The 23843-nt window shown below is 37.1% G+C and overlaps 1 protein-coding gene across 3 annotated transcripts; it reads left to right on the forward strand.

The window, feature by feature from the left end:
* On the forward strand, window positions 1–21706 carry DHFR (dihydrofolate reductase). 3 transcript variants are annotated; one of them, XM_019728219.2, is made up of 7 exons: window positions 1–319; window positions 659–708; window positions 2292–2397; window positions 9401–9527; window positions 11754–11869; window positions 19111–19200; window positions 21455–21706. In XM_019728219.2, exons 1-6 carry the CDS (start codon window positions 138–140, stop codon window positions 19187–19189), a joined length of 660 nt encoding a protein of 219 aa, XP_019583778.1. In that variant the 5' UTR covers window positions 1–137; the 3' UTR covers window positions 19190–19200; window positions 21455–21706. The 3 variants fall into 3 exon arrangements, with proteins under 3 accessions (XP_019583778.1, XP_019583777.1, XP_019583780.1); XM_019728218.2 differs by having other exon boundaries at window positions 66–319; window positions 19111–19194; XM_019728221.2 differs by lacking the exon at window positions 659–708 and having other exon boundaries at window positions 184–319; window positions 19111–19194.
* Window positions 21707–23843: the final 2137 nt, after the last annotated feature.

Genomic DNA, 23843 nt, shown 5'->3' on the forward strand with positions numbered 1-23843 from the left:
ACAGCCGGGGGGCAGGGCCGCGCTGAGAGCGCGAGCCCGCAGCCGCAGTTGCCTGGCGTCTGCAGGGGCGAGTACGTCGCGACCCAGCCGTGCGCCGGGGCGGGGGGCGGGACGGGGGCGGAGTCTCGCCTGCACAAATGGGACCGAGGAGGCGGGTGCCCACAATTTCGCGCCAAATTTGGCTGGGACTTCTGGTGTCGCGAGCGAGCTCAGGGGTTTTTACTGCCGCCGACATGGTTCGTCCGCTAAATTGCATCGCTGCTGTGTCCCAGAACATGGGGATCGGCAAGAACGGAGACTTGCCCTGGCCCCCGCTCAGGTACCTGCTGGGCCAGGGGTGGGTTGGGTGGGATGGGATAGAGCCTGACGCAAGCTGCTCTTGATCAGGGCACTTGGACCGGGCCGCGCTGGGCGGGAGAATGCAGTTGGACTTGCGACCTAAGCTAACAGGAGCTGGGCCGGGGCTCCCGCCTCGTCCCGATCCGAGAGGCCAAGTTACTGATTTCCATCCAGCTCCTGCTACTCCGCGAGGCATTTTTCCCGCGGTGCCCTGCTCCCGAGCAAAGTCCTAGCCCTGGAGTCTCTCCCCCCCATTGGTGTGTTAGAGCTTGAGTCCAGGCGATAACGTTCTGAGTAACACTGTTTATGTAACTTGTAGGAATGAATTCAAGCATTTCCAAAGAATGACCACAACCTCTTCAGAAGAAGGTAATGTGGGATTTTTAAGTGAGGTTCGCAAAACATCTTGAGGTTCGCAGAACATGGGGAACAATTTTCCTTAATGAAAGTTAAATGAAAAGTTATTCATGTTAATCTGGGACGTTTTGTCTTAACCTTGATCTGTATGCAGTTCCCAAAGCTTATTAAACGTTTCATTTTGGGGAAAAAATGTTACTTGAAATTACGTGGGCGCGTGTACAATTGAGGTATTGGGTCAGCAAGGTAGAGAGGTAGGCTCGGAAGGATGACCATAGGAGGCCGCTGGAACAGCTGCTGGAAGAAATGGTAAGTGGAGAGGATAAGTCCAAAGAACTGTTACCTGATACTCCATATGGATGGAGAACAAGAGGTTAAAGGTGATACAGGAAGGCATCAAAGGTTGAACACTCGGGTTTTCAATTTAAGAGTCTGAGTGAAATCAAGAATAAAGGAGTGGAGAATAGTGTGCACTTGTAACGATTTTGAGGTGCCTGTAGGATATTAAGGCATAGCGTACTAGGTGAATTGAGACACTGGAGAGAAGAGGATATAACCAAGAAAAAGAATATGGGAGATACCCATTTAAAACCTACGATACATATTTGGTCATAGGAGGAGGAATAGCAGAGTCAACGGGGGAACAGTAAGTCAGAAAAGAGCAGGTGCAGCATAATTTGAACAGGACAGATAAGATACAAGGTCCTTGGACTTGGCACTTAGGTTACTGACAGACAAGATGGTAAGAACTTGAAGATAAAGAATTGACATGAAACATTCTAGAATCCTAAGCAAAATATGGAAAAATGCTTAGTCTTATTACTTATAGTTTGTAAATATTAGTGTTTTGTTTAAATAAAATCAAATTAATGATGATTTTTTAAGAAAAGGCACATGGTAGTCTCTCAGAACATACCAAGAATCAGAAATGTGTATGTTCCTTTAATACAGATATCTGAATCTCAAAATTTATTCTCCTAAATAATTAAACCAAAAATGGAAGCTATGTTTATAAAGTTTTTAAGGAAAAAGGCACAAATTGAAAGTATTTTAAGCTAATTGAATGGAAGCAGCTATCTTTAAAAGCACAACTATTAATGTAAATCTACAAAGTATACAAACATGAAAAACATTATTATATCAAACAGTTAAGCAGTACTCTTTAGATGTCAAAACATTATTCTAACTCTTCCATCCCCACAACAACTTTAGAAGTAGGAACTATGTTATCTCAGTTTTACAGATAAGGAATAATAAGGCACAGGTTAACATGACTTGCTTAGTACAAGAATACATTCAACTTGAACGCTTTGACTCAGAATCTTTGTTCTTCACTACTATATTATACATGACTGCGATTGATTAAAGCTATATATATTGAATATAAATTAGATAAATCCAAAGGGAAAAAGTTACTATATTTAAATAATGGGTGATAAATGGTAAGTTTAGGTAAAGCTGTTTTAAAGTTTAATTTTTTAAAGCAGATCCACTAGAGGTCAATATGACCATTGTATATATGCACACATGCAAATATATGAAAATATATATGGATATTCCCAAAATACACCTGTTCTTTCTATGTGATTTTATAGGTAAGCAGAATTTGGTGATTATGGGTAGGAAGACCTGGTTCTCCATTCCTGAGAAGAATCGACCTTTAAAGGACAGGATTAATTTAGTTCTCAGCAGAGAACTCAAGTAAGCACTATAACATAAATTCACAAGAAAATATATCCCGTTTCTTATGGTGGAGGTCAGTGGGTGACAAAATACTACATATGTAGCGATTGATAAAGCTGCTTAATATCACAAAGGTGATTATAGAAAATGAATAAGCACTTATTTATGCCACATGACAGTAACTTCTGCTATTATACTTAAGTGATTGATTTTATCACCTTGAAAAGATACATTAAATCTCACTACGGTAACAGAATTGCAAGCTTCCTTGAACCATCATTCAATTCAATTCAGTAGGGTCACATATCAGTTATATAATGTAAATTAACTTTTTCATTTTCACATAAAATCAAAACATAAATGTTTTAGGACTTGCCAAAATTAATTGGTTATCCCCTCTGGACCCAAGCCTAAATTCAGTAAGATGTAAATTTTAAGATGGGCAAAAATCTGGTCATAATCTTGTGCTCTATTTACCCCAATATCTAAATAGTATTTTGTCCTTGTGTTCTTGTTTTCTTTTTTTTTTTAAATTGGGGAACAGTGTGTTTTCCCAGGACCCATCAGCTCCAAGTCAAGCGGTTATTTTCAATTAGTTGGGGTGGGGGGGACAGCTCACTGGCCCATGTGGGAATCGAACTGGCGATCTTGGTGTTATGAGCACTTCACGCTAACCACTGAGCCAACCGGCCACCCCCTGTCCTTGTGTTCTTTACCCTATGTCTGCATATAAAAAATTTCAAAGTATTGAAATGCCATAGGGATCATAAGGAGAAGGTAGTATGTCCAGTTGGCCTCTGCTAGGAATTTTTCTGTCCTCCAAGCTAACACTAGTACATAGTTTCTGATGCCTGGAAATGCCATGGAAATTTGGGGGTGGGGGGGAGTTAATACCATTAAGACTGTCCATGCCATCAACTCTGCGCTTTCACCTTCACCATGACTTCATGTCATTACTCCACATGTGAGATCTCCTGATTTCTATGTTTTTGTTCTTTACATTGGACCTAACCCACTACATAACTTCTGGAACCTCAAGGTTTGGTTTATTTGTTTGGGGGGAGGAGGTTTGGCCTGAATTAGACCTTCAGGGAAAATTTGGGATTGCCACGAAAATTGTTGTTTCTTTTTTTTTATTGTTATTTCTTAAACTACTAATGTAATCATACAAAAGAATGCAGTATCCTAGGGCACTACTTGCTTGCAGAACCAAAAGTACATATATATGTATTAATATTATTATTCTTACAAGGAATTGGTTACACAGGTGTGGGCGCTGGCAAGACAAGTCCAAAATCTGTGGGGCAGGCCATCAGGAAGGGGAGGCTGGAACTCTCCAGCAGGGGATGAAGCTGATGTCTGCAAGTGAAATTTCTTCTTCAGGGTAGCTTCGCATCTGTTTGTAAGGCATTTCAACTGATTGAATCAGGCCCACCCAGATTGAAGTCGTCCAATTACCAACTTTAATCACATCTATAAAATACCTTCACAGCAACACATAGTGTCTGAATAACTGAGGACCATAGCCTAACCACGTGTACACATCAAGGACCACCACACCATAGGAAAGAAAAACATTACACAACAACCAGCTAAGGGGGTTCAGACTTCTGTAGGTTTTCTCCCAGATCCCTCCAAGAACGGCATAGGAAAAATCTTAAAGGAAGTGTACCAGAATATTTTCATTGACTGCCTTCGGGTGATGGGGGATGTGTTGATGTGCGTCTTGCCCTCTGCTTCAGTCTTCATACTGTTCTCTTTCTCCTGGTTGCTGGGATATTCTGCTTTATCTCTTTACTTGGTGGAATCCAAGTCACAGATTGTATTGCCATTTCCAGATACTCTTTAATAACATATTCTGGAATACTACTCAAGTTTATTTATGGCTAGCTTGAGCTACAACAAAGAAATCTCAGTGGGAGAGATGTTCAGTTGAGCCAGGAAATCTCAAATGACGAGTCTCATTTCTTCTTTATGACCCCTCTGTGGTGTGTGTAATTGGGTTTGGCTGTTTCTTACATATTTTTATATAATATTTGTTGGTACTACTTTGCTTTGTCTTTAAGAAAGAGAGAAAACTTAAAGTTTTTATTATCAAGCATTCCAAGGAAATAGGGATACCAATTAAGAAAAACATTTAGAGCTTATTTTTTGTCCTTTCTCCTGCTTCCCTGATTAATTGCTGGTCAGTTCCACACATATCCTGAGCACCTGCTATGTGCCAGGCACTGTTAGGTCCTAAAGAAAAGGGGAGTGATAAATCACTATTGCTCATGCAAGTTTTTGGGGACACTTCATTTTTCACCACCACCCCCTCCCCCATGTAAAAAGAAACTGAATCCTCAAGATAATCCCAAAATTTGCTGCCCCATACAAGTTATTTTGGGTAACTATTTCCTTAATAAGTCACATATAAGGAAAAAATGTTTTTCCTAGGCTTTCTAGTAGACAATCAAATTATGGATTTAAAAGAAATGTTATACAGCCACCTTTGGAAAACACATTGCCACTTTCTCAAAAGATTAAACGGAGTTATATGACCCAGCAATTCTTCTCCTTGGTATACATCCAAGAGAAATGAAAACATTACCACACAAAAACTTGTACACAAATATTCATAGCAGCATCATTCATAACATCCAAACATTGGAAACATCCCAAATGTTTGTCAACTAATGAACAATAAACAAAATGTGCTATATCCATACACTGGAATAATTATTATCCCACAGTAAAAAGGAGTGAAGTACTAATACATGCTACAACACGGATGAACTTTGAAAACAGTATGCTGACTGAAAAAAGCCAGATACAACAGACCACGTGATTCCAATTATATGAAGTGTCCAGGGTAGGCAAATCCATAAAGACAGAGGGGGTAGAAATGGAGAAACTGATAATAGGTACAGGGTTTTGGGGGGAGGTGATGGAAATGTTCTGAAAGTAGATGGTTGCACAACTCCATGAACAATCTAAAAAGTTAACTGAATTGTACACATTACAAGGATACATTGCATGGTATGTGATTTATATCTAAAAGCATTTATTAAAGTCTTTGGAACCAAAACGTAAGTAACGAATGTTATACTGCGATGCTGTAGCTTTGATAACATCATTAGAAAATCCGAAATTGCCTCCATGATAGAAGATGTAACTTATCTTCAATCCAAAAAACTAACAATTCATGGTTTAATACTTTTTTGTGGTTTCACTATCATCTTCACAGTGATTAAAACTTTCTCCTCTTCTCAAAGCTGCAATTCCTTCCCCATCACTCACACACACTTGGTACAGCAAAGACTTAACCAACCTGGCTTCTGATACCTGTTCTGGTGCCTATTAACTTTGAGGCTTTCAGCTTTATTAACTGTAAGTTTTGCTGAACCTCAATTTCCTAATCTACTAAATGGGATTAATAATGACAACTTCTTAGAGTGATTTTTGAGAATTAAATGAAATTTCATAACTTACAGATTTCTGGCACACAGAAGGCACCCTGCAGGTATCAGGTCCTACTCCCCCAACCCTTGCTACTTCAGCAGAATTACCTCACTTCATAGCTTATAGAAAAGATCAAAGTTAATGAGAGCACAGTGAACAGGTTCACGAGCTCATCATTTTACCTTAACGTATCACTTGGCTCCTTTCCCTCAATCTTCAGACAAAAACCCCTCCTATCGAAATCAATCCCCTTCCCCCTCTGCCCCCTCACTGCATTATTCTAGACTCCATTTTTCTTCTGTCCTCCGGATCTTGCTCTGTTGTCCTTACCCTTTCGTATTTTAAATCTCACCACAGATTATTTTTCTTCTACCCTCAACTTTCTTGGAGCTTTCTTAGATTAAATAACTTCTGTAACTTTAGTGTCAGCCTCAATAATATCCATGGAGGTCTGTCACTTCTGTGTTTTGCACATGTTTTTATCTCCTTGGCGACTCAGCTAAGGGATCATACTCCCAGGAGTATTCTCCCTCATGACCCACACGGGTAATGCACCACCTCTGCCCATCTAGCATCCTCCACACACTTCCATTTCATGTCCTCTTCACTTTATTGACACTGCTGAGATAGTTCTGTGACAGCCATTACCACCTTTTTGGTACAGAGTGATTTTTTCTTTTTTTTAATCTCTTTTCCCAGCATCTAGCATGACCCCTAGCAAACTCGAGGTTCAGAAATTTTCACGGAATGGATGGTACATTACATCTGATTTTATAAAAATAGGATCACCCCATATAATGCTTTGTAACCTACCTTTTTACCTCATTTGACATATTAAAAGATTAATTTCTGTAGGTATTTTTAGTGGCTGCATAGTATTCAATTATAAGGAGGGAGCATACTTGAACCAATTTTAAATAACTGAAAATCACATTTTTAAAGACTGAGTATGAAATGTCTTAAATTGAACATATTTGTGAATTCTGGTTAAATGGGATGGTAGCCTAAGGCTTTTTGTTTTTAAATGCTTGCCCAACAGTTGCCAGGGAAATTGGGCCAGGATTCCATCTGCCATTTTATCTTGCACCTCGGGCACGGTGGAAAAGGATGTTTATATGGTACCCTTACGTAATCAAACGAGGCTGCCCAAAGCCATAAGCTGGTCTGAGGGCTCTGCCTAAAGCAGCCACACCATCCTATCTGACACCTAGTAGCCCTTGGCCACCATCTGAGAACATAGTGTGTATGTAAGAAGTTGCAGCTCAGGCTCCAACAGCATCAGGCTGCTACAGTTCCAATCCCAGGACCACCATCTCCTAGCTGTGTGATCATTGGTTACTTAACCCCTCAGCCTCACTATCGTCATCTGTAAAAATGTACCTGTGTCCTGTGTACCTGCTGGCACTGCTGGTGACATGAAATGGTATGATGCATGTAAAGCAGTACCTGATCCCACTACTTGGGAGAGCAAGTAGGCACTCAAGAAATGTTAGATATTTTCTTTCTAATATAACTATCAGGCAGAAAGCGGCCTCCCTGGAATAGGGCTTTTAAGGAAAGGGATGGGAATACCTACTATGTGCATTATCTCTTAATTTTCACACTCTCAAAACAAGATACCCAGCATGTCTACAGACTTACGGACAGAATTTGTATGCTACCACATACCAACTCGCCATTGTCAGGGAATCTAATCTATTGGTTTGAGATAATTATAGGAAGGAAATTTTAGCAATGAAATAAGTCACAATATTGAGGGCTTAACAATATGCCATTTACTGTGTTCATGTCTAGAATTTGTGCTATAAAGGAGCTGATAAACTCCAACATTAGCTCAGCTTTTTGCTTTTACTTTTTTACCCACCTGGGGGTCCAGTGTTTCCTGTGAAACTTATTTCTAAACTGCTAAATAGCAACATTTTGCGGAAGCATTTCTTTCATGCCTTTGTTTTCCTTTTCCAAGGCTCACTACTAAAGAGCGAAAAAGCAGTCTTCACCTTAATCCCTTGAACCATCTTCAAGCCATTGTACCACAAAATGATTGCCCCCTTTCTTTGAAGTCCACACCAACCTTTTACACCACCTTGTAAATCATTTTGCTGTAATCCACCAACTTCTAGGATACCTCTTCCAGTTTTCCACATAAGCCAGTTCCAAATCACCATTTTTCATTCTACCCAACATACTGTCATCACTCCTGACTTCAACATCCTGTTACTAAAACCACCTTGATTCTGTTTCAATCATTCTACACTGTCTATTAACTAGACTATCTTCTCCCCCAAGTCCAAATCTGTTTCTTCCACACTAAACTCTTCCGCTGAACAGCCTATTCCAAACCAGTCAACACAACCGCCTGATACCATAGAGGATCCCTTGGTTCATTTAACCTAACCCTGGCCTCCACGTCTTTTCCAGCCTTTAGTCAAAATACATTCTTTGTGCTATTTTAACTGCTTCAGAGATGACAAAGAGTGAAGTAAGTAAAATGTGTATCAAGAAGGTAAGGCAGGAGGCAGCCAAAAGAATTAATAGTGCCCATTAGCTCTTGATGAATCATTGTTATAACTACTAGTTCATTCAAAGGAAATTAATATATTTTTTTTAAAAGCATCAGTCTAAAATCCTGAGCCTGAATTATAATTTGTTTTCTTTCTAATTACTATGAAAGCCTAATTATGCATTTCTTGTTTATAATGGGAATTGCAACCCTCCCTCCAAGTCCCCTACTCCCCCGAAAGAAAAAATCAGTTGTGGAGGTTAGGAGAGATTGAGCTAGTCAATGTAAACCCTGAAATTAATTAACTTTTCCCTTTTGGGATTTTTAATTATAAAAGTAATAACATGATCTTTTTTTAATATTTTATCCATTTCTATATGGTTTAAAATATGAATTTCCTTCCCTACTTAACACATATTAACAGTTTGAATATCATAACAGTCATTCAAACATATTACTCTTTTTCCAATATTTTATCATGAAACTTTCAAACATATAAACCTTTACAGTAAACACTTGTATACCTACTACATGGATTCTATCGTTAACATTTTACTATGTTTGTTTTATCATCCGTCCATCAATTGGTTTTGTTCTTTTTATGCACTTCAAAGTAAATTGCAGACATTAGTGTGTTTTCCCCTAAATACTTCAGCATACACATCATTAACTAGAATTCAATATTGTGTACATTTGCTAAGTCGTGTTAAATGTATGCACCTATAGAACCAACCCTATACCAAAGATACAGAAGATTACTGTAACCCCTAGAAAGTTTCCTTATGCTCCTTCCCCGTGAATCTTTACCCCATCCCTCCAGAGACAACTACTGTTCTGATTTTTTTTTTCCAACACAAATATCACAAGATACCAGAAGTGCTGTAATTTTTTAATTAATTGTGGGCCATATATACACAAATGTGGGTTGAAATACTGGCCATAGGCCATATTGACATTAACTGGTTTTTGTTGAAAGGATTAATGTGATGACTTTAGTTTTATAATTAGTGCTTTCTATATAGATTGTTGACCAGTATGAAGGGGTTCTATGGAAATTATATATAATTCTCTCAACCTCAGGGAACCTCCACAAGGAGCTCATTTTCTTGCCAAAAGTCTGGATGATGCCTTAGAACTTATTGAGCAACCAGAATTAACAAATAAAGTGGACATGGTTTGGATAGTGGGAGGCAGTGCTGTTTATAAGGTAAGTAAAGTTCACTATAGATACAAAGAAATTTTCTACTCTTTCAGCTTCCCTGCCATCTGAACTTTTAAAAAATTAAGCCATAAGCAAAGGAAGCACATTATCGCTACTGGAAGTTGGACATAGTGTCAATAAGAGTTATTCTTTTTCTGATACTATCATGCAAACTAAATAAAAGTGTAAAAGTAACTTTTTAAGTCTTTACGAGTTTATTTGCAATTCAAAATAGTTGATGTTTCCAATTTAAAAAACATTCTAAATCCTTCCCTTAGATTCATACTTGGACTGGACGCTTTTCTACTCCTGGGATGTGCCCTGATACACTGAGTTATACCCTTTTCAAGGATAAATATGTCTCTTACTGAGAACGGGATGGGGCTGTCAGTTGATATACATTGACCAGATGTATTTGAATTTGTTAAAAGCATAAAACTTGCATATAATGTGAGGACATTGAAAAAAATATTACGTGATTTTATTATCATAAGGAAAAACAGTAGATAAAAGGGAAAATACTCCTTTTTCTGGATACCAAATGACTTCTAGCTTTCAAAAATTTTGAGGATAATAAATGGAATTTTTTTGCTCTTGGAAAACACTAATGAAATATTAACATTTGTGGACAGGAAGAAAATCAGCTCCTGTGCTTTGGTGGCTTGTGGTAACATGTACCCTGAAATTATTTGAGAAAGAAGAGGTATACCAGCATCCTAGATGACATTATAAAAACTCTGTTTCTTGGGTTCCTGTTTCTACACTTTTTCCATTTGTAATAGGGGTAAAATAGACATTTTCCTTTGATCTTTCAGCTGAGTGTGACTTTCCAAGGAAACAAGTCATTTCTTCATTTTGTTCAGTATTCATTTTGAATGATTCAATAACATATTCACTTGAAAGTATATTCTTTAAAAAACATATAAGTACTTAAAATTAAATTCACTTATATTATTTGATACATCTATATGTGTATAGATATATACATACGTATATGTATATAAATTATAAGGAATTAGAACCTCCAGGTTATAATTTTGCATTATCCACCTACCTCATGTCACAATAGTTTGTAGAACATTTAGGCTTATATTCCCATGGACCAAATCAGGCCAACAGTTGCTTGTTTTTATAAATAAAGTATCATTGGAACACAGCCACACCTATTGATGTAGTATTGGCTGTGGCTGCTTTTGCCTACAAAGGTAAGAAACCATATTGCCCACAAAGCCTGAAATACTTATCATTGGACCCTGTACAGACAAGTTTGTCCTCTATCATTGACTTTGATAGAGACTTTGAAACACTGCTGTGGTTACTCCCATTCAGTTTTTCTAATTTTGAGTATAGCAAGAACTGGTAGAATATTTATTTGGTTGTGACAACAGAATAAATGATGTAATAGTATAAGCTGCAGTATCAAAAACAAAAAGTAAAATGTTTTCTATGACCTTATTTGGAATTTTAAGGATAGTTATATATGTGTGTATATATATTTTTTCTTTTTTTCCTCCCCAATAAGCTATTTGAAAATCAAGAGTTACAGCTTTCTTGGAGCTGCACTTAGGACTCTTGACTTTTTATTAGAGTTTTAAGATATTCCTTCCAGGGCAGTTTTTTCTGTAGAAACTATCAACAGTACTCTAGGCGGCAGATAGAAAAGTCATTAACAGTATGAGGCCAAATACAATCATTAGCAACAAGAGGTAGACTAAATCACCTACTAGCATTGTAGCTATCTCCTGGGAAATGGAAGCATTATTAATTTTTATGTAAATGTACTAAGTATGCCCTTGGGATTTTTCAGTAGTCAAGGTCTCACGAAATTATACTATCTTATCCATATATACATATGTAAATTTTTCTGTGGAGTCACTAGATAATTTGGGGTTCTTAATTCCTAAACAACCATCAAAGAAAAAAGACAAAACTGAATGCTGAAATGAAAAAAAATTCATGTAAGCAAACTAGAGACCAGAATATATATTTTAACTCACTCTCATAATTATTGAGAATGATTAGTGCCATTCTCAACTAAGGCATATTTTGCAGGGCACCGAAGTAAAGAATAGGATATTTAAAAATCATTCTTTGCAGGTAACATGTTATGTAGCATGTCTTTAATACCCAGTACAAACTTGACTATAAAATTAAAACAAACAAAAATCTCAGTTTTTATTCCTTTTGACACTGACAAATAAGGAAATTGATGCCTTTTGCTTTGTTTCAAAGGAAGCCATCAGCAAGCCAGGCCATCTTAGACTATTTGTGACAAGGATCATGCAAGAATTTGAAAGTGACGTATTTTTTCCAGAAATTGATTTGGAGAAATACAAACTTCTCCCAGAGTAAGTAAAATGTTATTAATTAGTCCGAAGCACTTTTGGATTTCCAGCTTAAGAATTAATAGGCAAGAATATGTCTGTTCAGACCGGTTTGGGGTAATAATGTTTTATAGACAAATACTATAGAAATTTTTGGAAATCTGCTTTAACAGACTTGGGAATGTTCAAGTTATAATGATTTTACTGAAATCTATAGAGTAGTCATTAGTCCATTCTATAAGATCTGTGTTTAGCATCAGACAGTGTCCAGCATTGGGGAAAGAGTGTTTACCAAGACACATGCCATCACTACTCTCCAGGTTGCACTGTTTGTAGTAGAGAGGGAGGGTGGCAAACAGTAGATCAAAAGAGTTGCTGTGTGGAGAACTGAAATATTGTGATGTGATAAATATAGTTACAGTCTGAGCAGTCCTCTCTGAAAAGTGGCATTACACTGAAATCCAAATGGCAAGAAGCCAGCCATGCAAAGAGCAGGGAAGACCATGCCAGGAAACGGGAATAGCCAGTGCAGAGACCTCGGGGCAGGAACAAACTTGGCATGTTCCCTGAGTCCTGAAAGCCACTGTGGGAATTGTGAGCAAGGGGGAGACCCAAAGGGATCAGACCAAGTGCAGATTTAGGGGGTTCTGAATAGAGTGATGTTGTTCTGGCTGGTTGGAGAGAATGGAGTAGGAAGAACAAGAATGAAGCTGGGAGACCGGTGAGTTGTAGCAGTGCAGGTGAAAGAGGAAGGGACTTAGATAGCAGTGGTGGAGATGGAAAGAAGAGGTTACACTTGCTTTATTGTGTAGTTGTGATTTTAGCCTGATTTTGAACATTCATAGCATTTTAGTTTCAAAGCACTTTTCAGCTTTAAGATTAATTATATCAGCACTTATTGACTAGCTTTTAACACATTCTTTCAAATCTTCTCTGTTGAATCCAGTCATTTTTCTTTGAGTGTATGTTCTTGTAAATACCTCATAAAAGAACATTCAGAGCCAAGTCTGAATAAATGGATGGCTAAGCTTTAGAATAATAGTCTATCACTCTGTAGAGTAATAGGTATTAGTCTTGAATCAGATGAAATGTGTGACTGATTTTCTTGGGCTCTTAACTATAAGGAAATCTGAGAAATTATAAGAACTCTAAAAATTTTCTGAACACCTAAAGGTCAGGCTTTTGCTTCTAGTTTCCAAAGGTGACTACTTAGAAAAGTCCCACTTAGTGATCTCATGTATATTTATATAAAAATCAGTTGTGTTTGTTTGTCGCACTTTATGTGTTTTCTCTTGTACGGCTTAGGTTGCTGATTGTCACAGTATGTGAATATTGACCTCTGTTGTCCGTTATTTCTTATCTTTCTCTTTGCTACCAACAAAAAGAATAGATTACTGTGTGAATCAGCTCCATGTTAAATACCTTTCCAAATCCTATCATTCTCAATCAGACCTCTGTCCAAAGCTATGACGCTTCAGGATCGTTGATAACTAAAACAAATACCATTCTGCTTCTCTCTAGAAATGAAAATTTTAACATCTTTACTGAGAGATGATTCACACATGACAACATTCACCCATTGAAAGTATGTAATTCAATGATTTTAGTATATTCACAGAGTTGTGCAACCATCACCACAATCTATGTTTAGAACATTTTCATCACCCCCCTAAAATCCCTGTACCCATTAGCACTCATTCACAACTCCCCCTGCCCTCCTAGCCCTAGGAACCATTAACCTATTTTTCTGTCTCTGTAGATAATGCCTTTTCTGGACATTTCATGTAAGCAGAATCATATAATATAATCTTTCTTAGAATTGGCTTCTCACACTTAGCATACTGTTTTCAAGTTTATCATATATCATTAGTGATTGCTTCACAAATTTTTCCCATTATCTGAATTGCCTTTTCACTTTCTTAATGATATCATTTTCAGCACAAAGGTTTTTAATTTTGATGTCCCATTTTTCCTTTTGCAACTTGTCCTTATGGTGTCATACCTAAGAAACCATTGCCTAACCCAAGCTCACAGAGATTTACTCCTACGTGTTCTACTAAGAGTTTTATAGTCTTAACTCTTACTTTAAGTATATGCTCCATTATAGTTAATTTATGTATGGTGTAAGGAAGGGCCCAAGGTCATTCTTTGGTAAGTGGCTATCCAGTTGTCCTATCACTATTTGTTGAAAGGACTATCCTTTCTCCCATTGAATTTTCTTGACACCCTTGTCAAAAATGAGTGGACCATAAATGTGAGAGTTTATTTCTGGCCTCCCAGTTCTATTCCATTGATCTATGTCTGTCTTTATGCCAGGACCATACTGTCTTGATTAATGCAGCTGTGTAATAACTTTTGCAATCATGAAGTACAAGTCCTCCAACTTTGTTCTTTTTCACATTGTTTTGGGTATTCTGGGTCCCTTGCATTTCCATGTAAATTTTATGATCAGCTTGTCAGTTTCTGCCAAAAACCAAGCTAGGATTTTGATAGGAATTGTATTGCATCTGTAGATTACTTTGGAGAGTATTATTATCTTAGCGATATTTGTCTTTCAAATCATGAACGTGTCAGTCTTTCTACTTATTTAGGTCTTTGATTTCCTTCAGCAATGTTTTGTAGCTTTCAGTATATCGCCTTGTACTCAAGTGTTATGTATGTTCTTAATTATTTTATTATTTTTGATACTATTATAAAAGGAACTTTTCTTAATTGTATTTTCAGACTGTTCATTGGTAATACATAAAAATACAATTGACTTTTGTTTATTGATATAGTATCCCACAACCTTGCTAAACTCATTTATTAGTTTTGGTGGTGGATAGGATTTTCTATACTTAGGCAATATCATTTACAAATAGAGATAGTTTTACTTCTTCCATTCTAATATGGATTTTTTTTAATTTTTTTTTCTTGCAAAATTGCCCTGGCTGGAACTTCCAGTACAACGTTGATTAGAAATGGCAAGGACAACACCTCATTGTCTTGTTCCTGATCTTAGAGGGAAAGTATTCAGTCTTTTACCATTAAGTATGGTATCAGCTGTGGGTTTTCCGTACATGCCCTTTATTACATTGAAGACCTCTTCTATTCCTACTTCATTGTGTGTTTTGATCATGAAGGGGCATTGGATTTTGTCAAATGCTTTTGAGTCTATTGAGATGATCACGTGGTTTTTGTCTTTAATGAGAAAAAATATACCAATATTTAATACACTATTAATATGGTGTGTTACATTGCTTGAGTTTTGTATTAGACTAATCTTGTATTATGGGATACATCTACTTGGGAAAATCCTTTTTCTATATAACTGGATTCAGTTTGCTAATATTTTGTTGAGGATTTTTGCATTTATATTCATGAGGGATATTGGGCTATAGGTTGCTTTTTTGTAATGTCTTCACCTGGTTTTGGTGTCAGGATAATACTAGCCTCACAGAATTAGTGGGGAAATGCTCTCTCTCCTCTTCTATTTTTGGAAGAATGTGTGAAGAATTGGTATGAATTCTTCTTTACATATCTTAGAAAATTTTAATGGTGATTAGCTTCAGATAGGAAATTGCTTTCCAAAGCCAAAATCCAAGGAAATTGCTCCAAAAGGGACCTTCTAAACAAAGCTATGGATGAACATGGAAAGTCCTTTTTTCCATTACAGCATTTGATGGTCATCTGACTTTCAGGCCTCTACCAACATGATAATAACAGCTTCTTTAACGTGGTTGGAGAGAATACCGTATGGAGAGATCTGGAGTAGGCCATCCTTCATGAGGTAAAGGAAAAGAAAACCTCTGAAGATAAAACGGATATACTTTGTCCCTGGAAGTCTGAAACATTGCTCAATTCTCGAGCTGCTTACTCTCCAAATCTCTGTACATTGGGGAACTTAGAATTGCTCCCGTTGTCCAGAAACGAACACTGATCATTCTCACCTTCTTCTTTCCCCACAGCTACCACTTAGTTTAGACCCCCATTATCCCTATCAGTAGGCTTCTTGTGGTTACAAAGGGTTCAGTCCAAACACATTGTTATTAACACCATGCTTCCTGATAATAAAAGCATTGGTATAATGAAATAAAAACGACCGAACTATCATGAAGCATGATGAGAATAAAATTAGAGTGTAGGTGAAGCCACACGTGGTGGAAACCTAAAAGCAGAAGGCAATTTTAACAAAGTAATATGGTTTTGCTTTTTGTCTGCCCACACAACACCCCCTCAGGTGATTGTCTGTAATTATTCTTGTGACAGCAACAGGCCAGCGTGTCCTCTAAGCCTCTGCCCTCATCTTGCCTGGAAGAAATCTTTTTATCCCAGACTATTTCACACTAGGCTCCAACTAAACCAGCAGGCCCAAATATTTTATACCAGCAGTTTTCTGCTTAATGAGCCCCCAACAGGCTTCTCCTTCTAGTTATTCACCTTTCATGTGAGATGCAGTCAAAGAGGAGAAAGACCAGGAAGAGGCCTTTGAGGAAGTAATTGGCTCCAGAGCTGGGACAGATGCCCCCTATCAGTGGACAACGTAAAGTGGGTTTTCCATGGGCTGACTGCTGTTGCATTACTTCCTGGCTGTCCAAAGGATCCTGGCACATCTGTCCACACTATTTGTACATCCCTCTCCTCCTGAGCCTATAGACTCCTATAGAGTCTTCATTGTATTTTAGTTGTAGTTTGTTTCTTATAAATAACTGTTTCAAGAACTCTCTTTACCTCTATCTCAGACTTTCTATCAAATCATCTCTATGTTCTTGTGATGCTTTGTCAGTTCAGATCTCAGGTTTCTTTTATTCATTGGCTTCTTAAATGCTTGAAGATTCTAGAGGAGAGTCTCTATCTTTCTCGGCTGGTTCATAACAAATAGAAGCTTTTTCCAAATCCTGTTAGACTTTAAACTCAGAGTTCAAGTGTGGCTCTTAACCAGTTTGTTCTTCAGAAAAGTTTGGAATTATGATTATGAGGTAGTTTAATCATTATGAAAACAGATTATGTGAATATTGTGGAAAGTAAAATTAATCTTAAGCACAATTAAATTTTAGTTTCACAGAGAAGATTAACATGAGTACCGTGGCTAGTGATCATATCCAGCCAGAAGCATAGTTATTTCTAAGTTATTATTCATAGTTTTAGAAATAATTTTAATACTTTGCTTTTATCTTATTAACTGACGATCTCAATAGTCTTGAAAATTTTACACACATACACACACACAAATGTACATACTTTTGGTGACTCATTCCAAATATATTAAAATTGTGGTTAAAAGTTGGCCTAGTAGAGTCATTTCTTTAAGAAAAAAAGCTATACTGCTACTAAACAGCTTAGAAAATGGTTGGTAAATAGAAACATAAATTGTTCAAGAGACATATAAATTATTCAAGAGAAAACACTTTTTCCTTTTCCTTACATATTATTATACTATTGTTACTTCATGTGTCTAATTATATTTTTTATCCAAATGTCATAATCTAATTAGACAACAGTTTAATGCCCATTATTACTCAATATTGTGTTGGCTATCATAAGAGATTTAAATTTATTTCTGTATTATCCCTGCCTACAATGACTTTAGAAAATAGGGGAATCAAACAAACTAATAATATTAATGGGTAACATTTGCAGAGCACTTAATGTGCTCACAATGGTAAATTTTTTATAAGAATGAAGACTTATTGATAGCCAAGTGTCACACAGCAGAGCCAGAGTCAAACACACAAGTCTGATGAAAGCTTCCCTGACTCAGCCAAATGGCATCAACCAAGTATAAGGTAAATAAAAGGTTTCCCTTCCTGTTTTCCTTCACCGTGGTAAGCCACCTGGAGCATAGTGGGCTGCAACCTACAGCACAGAGGAAGGGGGGTGCACCTGGATTTGGGTTGGAGACCAGAGCAGTCAGAACAGTCTTCAGGAGAGGAACTGCGTTTTGTTTTTCTGTTGGTTGTGGCTTTTTTTCAGTTGTAAAAATAACTTTTTATTGTGGTAAGAACACATCTGATCTACTCAACAAATTTGTATGTGTTCAATACAGTATTATTAAATATAGGTCCCATGTTGCATAGCAGATCTCTAGCAGTTAGTCATCTTGTATAACTGAAACTTTATATATACCCTTTGCACAGCAACTCCATTTCCCCTTTCCCTCTAGGCCTTTCAACCATCCTTCTCTCTGTTTCTATGAGTTTAACTATTTCAGACACCTCATATATTAATAATTAGAACCACACAGCATTTGTCCTTCTGTGACTGGCATACTTCACTTAGCATAATGTCTCCAAGTTCATCCATGTTGTTGCATAGTATAGGATTTCCTCCTTTTTAAGGCTGAATAATATTCACTGTGGGTATATACCATAGTTTCTTTATCCATTCATCTATCAGTGGACATTTAGGTTATTTCCACACCTTGGCTACTGTCACTAACTGATTTCAGTTATCAAAAAAGAGAAGAATCAGTGGTGAGGATGTGAAAAAACTGGAACACTGTTGGTGGGCATGTAAAATATTAGGTTGGTGCAAAAGTAATTGCGGTTCTTGCAATTACTTTTGCACCAACCTAATAGTATAGCCGCTATGGAAAACAGTATGATGGTTCCTCAAAAAAAAAATTAAAAATAGAACTACCGTTTGATCTAGCAATCCCACTTCTGGGTATGTACCCAAAGGAGGGCCTGGGTTTTGAATTGGAATCTGGAGGGAACACATACCTAAGTGAGAGGGAATAGAAAAGATAAACAGTGATTCTAGTAAAGGAATTGCAATAAGCCACGCATTGGGGAATTAGAGCACTATGGAGTCCATTGATTAAACAGCAGTAAAGAATCTGTCACCATGCAGGGCACATAACTTCAGTTCTGCTCTAAACCGCTAAAGGTTGTATTTTGCTGGGGTTTTTTTTGCTCAAACAAGAAATTCAATACCAAATGTAAGACTTGCAAAATGTTCTTCAAAATTTTCGTATTTGCTGGGTGATAGAGTGGAAAGAGAAAAGAAACTGCTAACAGCAGTTAGTTCTAGAGAGAAGAATAAGGAGGCAGGAAAATTATACTTTTCATTTTCTAACTTTCTATACAGTTTGAAATTTTTTCTTTCCGTTTGCATATATAGTATATTTGCATAGTACCTATTTCATGGTGGCTTACCACTGTGAAGAAAAAAAGGAAAGGAAACCTTTTATTTACCTTATGCATTAGTGATACCATTTGGTTGAGTCAGGGAAGCTATCTTTTTTATTGATACATTATTTAATTATATATGTATTTCTTTTACAGATACCCGGGTATTCCTTCTGATGTCCAGGAGGAGAAAGGCATTAAGTACAAATTTGAAGTATATGAAAAAAAAGAATGATTAATGTAAAGGTGTTTTCTGCTTTATTTCAAGTTGTTCCCCAGCCCCTCTAAACAATTATGTATTTAAACATTAGAAAAAGAAACTTCTTTGGATTTTAGCTCTATGGATAACTATCTCTAAGCAATGTGTTTTTATTAATTAATTAATCTTAAATAGATTTGGTTAAGATTAATCTTCCCTATGATATCTCAATACCATTTGTGAAACATTTCTTGCTGTGACTGTCTGAATGTCCATCAGGGGCCAGGATCAGGTCCCTCACACATGCGTAGGGTAGCATTCCCACCAAGGCACCCTGAGAGCATAAGTTGAAACCAGGGCCTATAAAGATAGGAGCTAGAGAGATTTGTCCAAATGTCAGAAATGAATTATCAACAGAACAGTTAGAACTCAGATAGTAAAAGAAAATTAGATCAAAATGGGGACCATGAATTACTCTATGCACATCACACTTCTGAAAAAATTTCTGTTCACTCAGACAAGGAACCAGTAAGTGGAGAACTTCAGTACATTCCACAGGGATGGTAAAGAAGCAGGTAGGAGACTACCTTTTTGATGATTAAAAGAGAAGGTCTAAGACCTTTAAAAACTCTGCTTCTGATCTTGGGTGAGATGCCATGGGATGTTACAATGATAGAACAAGAACAGGCTGCTCTTTACAAAAATGAGTGATCTAATAACAAACATATGGCTAAAATTAAAAATTCAAAGAGAATGGATATTGCTAGAAACCAAAATTAGTAAATTAGAAAATAAACTTCACATAATTAAAAAATGAAAACATGTTTTACTCATCAGGTTAGCAAACATTTACATTTTTAGGTATCCAAAGAAATAGCATTTTCTGCTTTGTAAATTGGTACAACTTTTTTAGATTATAAGTTAGCAGTATCAATTAATATTCAAAATATCCTGGGTTTGGACCCTGAACTTCCACTTCTAAAAATTAATCCTGAACAAAGAGATGAACCCAAGAGTGTTTGTGCTCCAATTTTTAAAACTTGGAAACAGCCCAAATGTTGAACAATAAAGAAGTAACTAACCAATGTCTGTAAAATTGAATGTCCTTCATCAGTTAAAAAGAACGAAGTACTGAACAAAAAAAATGCCAGAGATTGCTAAGTGAAAGAATCAAATTGTGTAGTTCCCAAAATTTTTAGTAAGTGTAACTATATGTAGGAAAAAATATGCTGTAAACTGTTGACAGTATCAGGATTGGGTGTGTTATTTTATGCACTAGGTATGTCTGTTGTGATTATATTTTTTTTTGAAACATGCTTATTTTCATGAAAAATTACTTAAGATAATAAATTGCTCCCTTTACGTTCAGAAGTAAAATTAGGATACAGAACATCAGGAGTAAAATTTCCTAAAAATCTTTTAGAGAGGGGAAAACAAAAACAGATCACACAGAATAGAAATCAATACTGCATAAGACCAACAAACCACAAGAAAACAGTGGCACTCTCTAGTATTTATTAAGGATGCACATACCCTTTGATCCAGCCGTTCCACTCACAGATAAACACCAAAAGAAATGTATATGTGGAAATATGTTGCAGCCTTGTTTATAATAGTGTAAAACTAAACCTGAAATCCAGTGACAGGAAAATGAATACATTACTATCTTAGATTGTGTTTCCCCCTAAAGCAGACCCCGACACTAGAATTTAAATGAAAGCAGTTTATTTGATAGGTGATAACCAGAAAGCACCATTGACATGTGGATAAGTGAAACTGGGAAGATAATAAAGCCAGTTCAAAGTCAGTGAGCAGGTTCTCATTGGGTACAAGTTCAGTACTTACTACTGAGATAGCCGGGAAATGGAGGGGAAGAAGACAAGTATTTATCCCCTCCTCATCACTGGTTGGGAGCTTGTCCCAGGGTTGTCAATTCCCTGCCCTGTGTACTGCTTAACATACTTCTGTTGCTAAATGGAGCCCGGGTGTTTGAATTAACAAGCTGCTGGCATGCACAGGAACAATGAATGCTAAACACCTAAAGCAATTCCATATGTTTATAATTATGTAAGAATTTCATACTTTTTATGTAATAAAAAGTATAAAGTCACACATGGTTTGTTTGAAATATTTTACAATTTAAAAAAATACAGAAGCAGTAAGACCAATTAGAAATTCAGGAGAGAGATGATGGTAACTTGGACCGAAGAGCTGGGTATAGTGAAAAAATTGTGATACGGGATATATTTTGAAGTTGGAGTTAATGGGATTTTCTGATGGAGTTTGATTTTGATTTTGCAGCTACCAATTTTGAGATACTTGGAAGGAGAGAAGGAGTAAAAGGAAAAGAAACAAAACAACAGAATCATGCCTTCAAAATTCTGAGAAGAAAGTTATTTTCAACTGATAAATCTATACTCGACCAAATAATCAAGGACAATTGAGGTTAGGGGGAGAGGGTAGGGCGATTTGTTTTCACTAAGACTTGGAACCATTTAATTTTATTTAACCACTTGCTTGTATTTCTTTAATAAAAACAATTCTTAAGTTGCACTAGTTTGTAAGTGCTGCCCTTCTGTTATTCTTTGAACACCTCACATAAAATTTCAAAGACTTGTGGCAATTTATCTCCACAGTCAGCGTAAAAATGGAGAAAGGAAAACAATTAGCTGAGGGTCACACAAAATTCCAAAGACCAACTGTTAGAAAACCGTCAGCCTTTCTCTCATGGTGCCTGGTTTGTTCATCATTTAAGACAGATAATCAAGGTCTCACTTTTTCCAAATTAATTTATGAAACAGCACTATAAGGTGGTGATAAGTTGAGGGGAAGATAAGTAATAACACACACATGTTCCAAATATTCAGGTTAGCACATTTTATGTTCTGTGAGATTGAAATTTTGTAACATAACCACGTCCTAAACGGGCATGTTTCTCAAAATGTCATCCCCTGTACAAGGGACGGGTCCTAGGGTCTACATTTTAGTCAAGCGCCCCAAGTGACCCGGAAGCCGACTCAAGGTTTGTAAGTCACTGGGCAGTGCTTATTTCCTATCTAGGATATCTAAATGAAGCAAAGCAGATTGTGAGAAATCAACATAAGATTGGAAAAAGTAAAAAGACTAGATCTACGGTTGCTGATCTATTTTGAGAACTAAAGACTTTCATTAAATATGTACTACAAATACAGATGAAAGTAATATCAATAGCTCATAGGTGTCCAGTAACAAGACTTTTTCTTTTATAGTTAATATACACTAAAAATACAGCAAATGACCCAATTACGCAACGTGACTGTGAGGGAAAGGTTGGCTGGCCAGCTGCTGAAAAGATTCAGATAAACAATGACCTTTGGCAGATTGAACCTTGTGATCAAGGATTTTCCAGCTGGGAGGAAAAACAAAACTACATAATTAAATGAGTACCAGGAATAGAATTAGAGACTCAAAGAAAAGATGGAACCTCTGGCCAAACACTGGAAAGAAGCCCTGAAAAATCAACACGAAGTTGTGCTATTCCGGTGACAAAGGTGAGATTGCATTAGTGACCGTTCCTAATTATCTGTTCCCCAGGAGATCTCAGGTGGACCAGAAAGGGTTTCTGTCATGTTGACATTTCTGTTACACCTTTTTATTCTTGGAACAAAAGGAACAAATCCCATTGTATGGTATTTCGAATAACTTTGCAGTTGGTAATGAAAGTAAATGTGAAACTTACTTATTGGAAGACAAATTTTAGGTGGTCTCTACTTCACCACAGGGCCAACACACAAGCCAAACCCTGAAGGAACAGAGGTTACTCTGCCAGGAGGAGGACACGATGATGATGGGACTCAAGAAAACGAGAGATTTTCCTGGTGCACCTACCAGCCAAAGTCATTTAGGAAAGGGACCCTGAATGAAACTGCCCCCTTTTCAACCCCTGGTCATAGCCCCCTCAAAATGCCCAAGTTTGCCTGCAGGTTAGTTTCTCACTGCCAGTTCTCTGATGGGTGAATTAGCAAAACTTATACTCGGATTTCCCCCCGCTGCCCAGCATTTTATTACGAACCAGTTCAAACACACAGTAAAGTTGAGTTATATGTTAAACACCCATTTACCCATCACCTAGATTCTATTATTATTAACACTTCTATTACACTTCTATCTCTGCTTTCCCACATATTTAACCATCTTACATTTTGAAGAATTTCCAAGTAAGTTATAAATATCAGTATGCTTCATCCCTAAGTTCTTAAGCTTGTATATCATTAATTGTGGTTCAATACCCGTTTACATTTTGGAGGGTAAAACTGACATAGTGAAATGCAGATCTAAAGTGCAGCATTCTACAGGTTTTGACAAAAGCATATACTTGTGTCACCCAAACCTCTGTCAGTCACTCCAGAATACTCCCTCAAACCTTTTCCCAGTCGATCCCCCACCTTCAAAGGCAACCGCTAGTCTGGGTTTTTTTCCCATAGATTATTTTTGCCTATTCCTGAGCTTCATATGAATTAAGTCATATAGGATGCACTCCTTTGGTCTGGCTTATGTCACTCAGCATAATTTATTTGCGATTCAGCCATGTTGTTGCATGCATCACTGGTTTGTTCCTTTTCATAACTAATTAGTATTCTATTTTACGGCTACACCACAGTTCATCCGTTCTCCTATTGAGGGACATAGGGCTCTTTCTAAAGTGGGATTT

Source organism: Rhinolophus sinicus, linkage group LG03 (assembly GCF_036562045.2).
Source record: "Rhinolophus sinicus isolate RSC01 linkage group LG03, ASM3656204v1, whole genome shotgun sequence".
Taxonomy (NCBI): domain Eukaryota; kingdom Metazoa; phylum Chordata; class Mammalia; order Chiroptera; family Rhinolophidae; genus Rhinolophus; species Rhinolophus sinicus.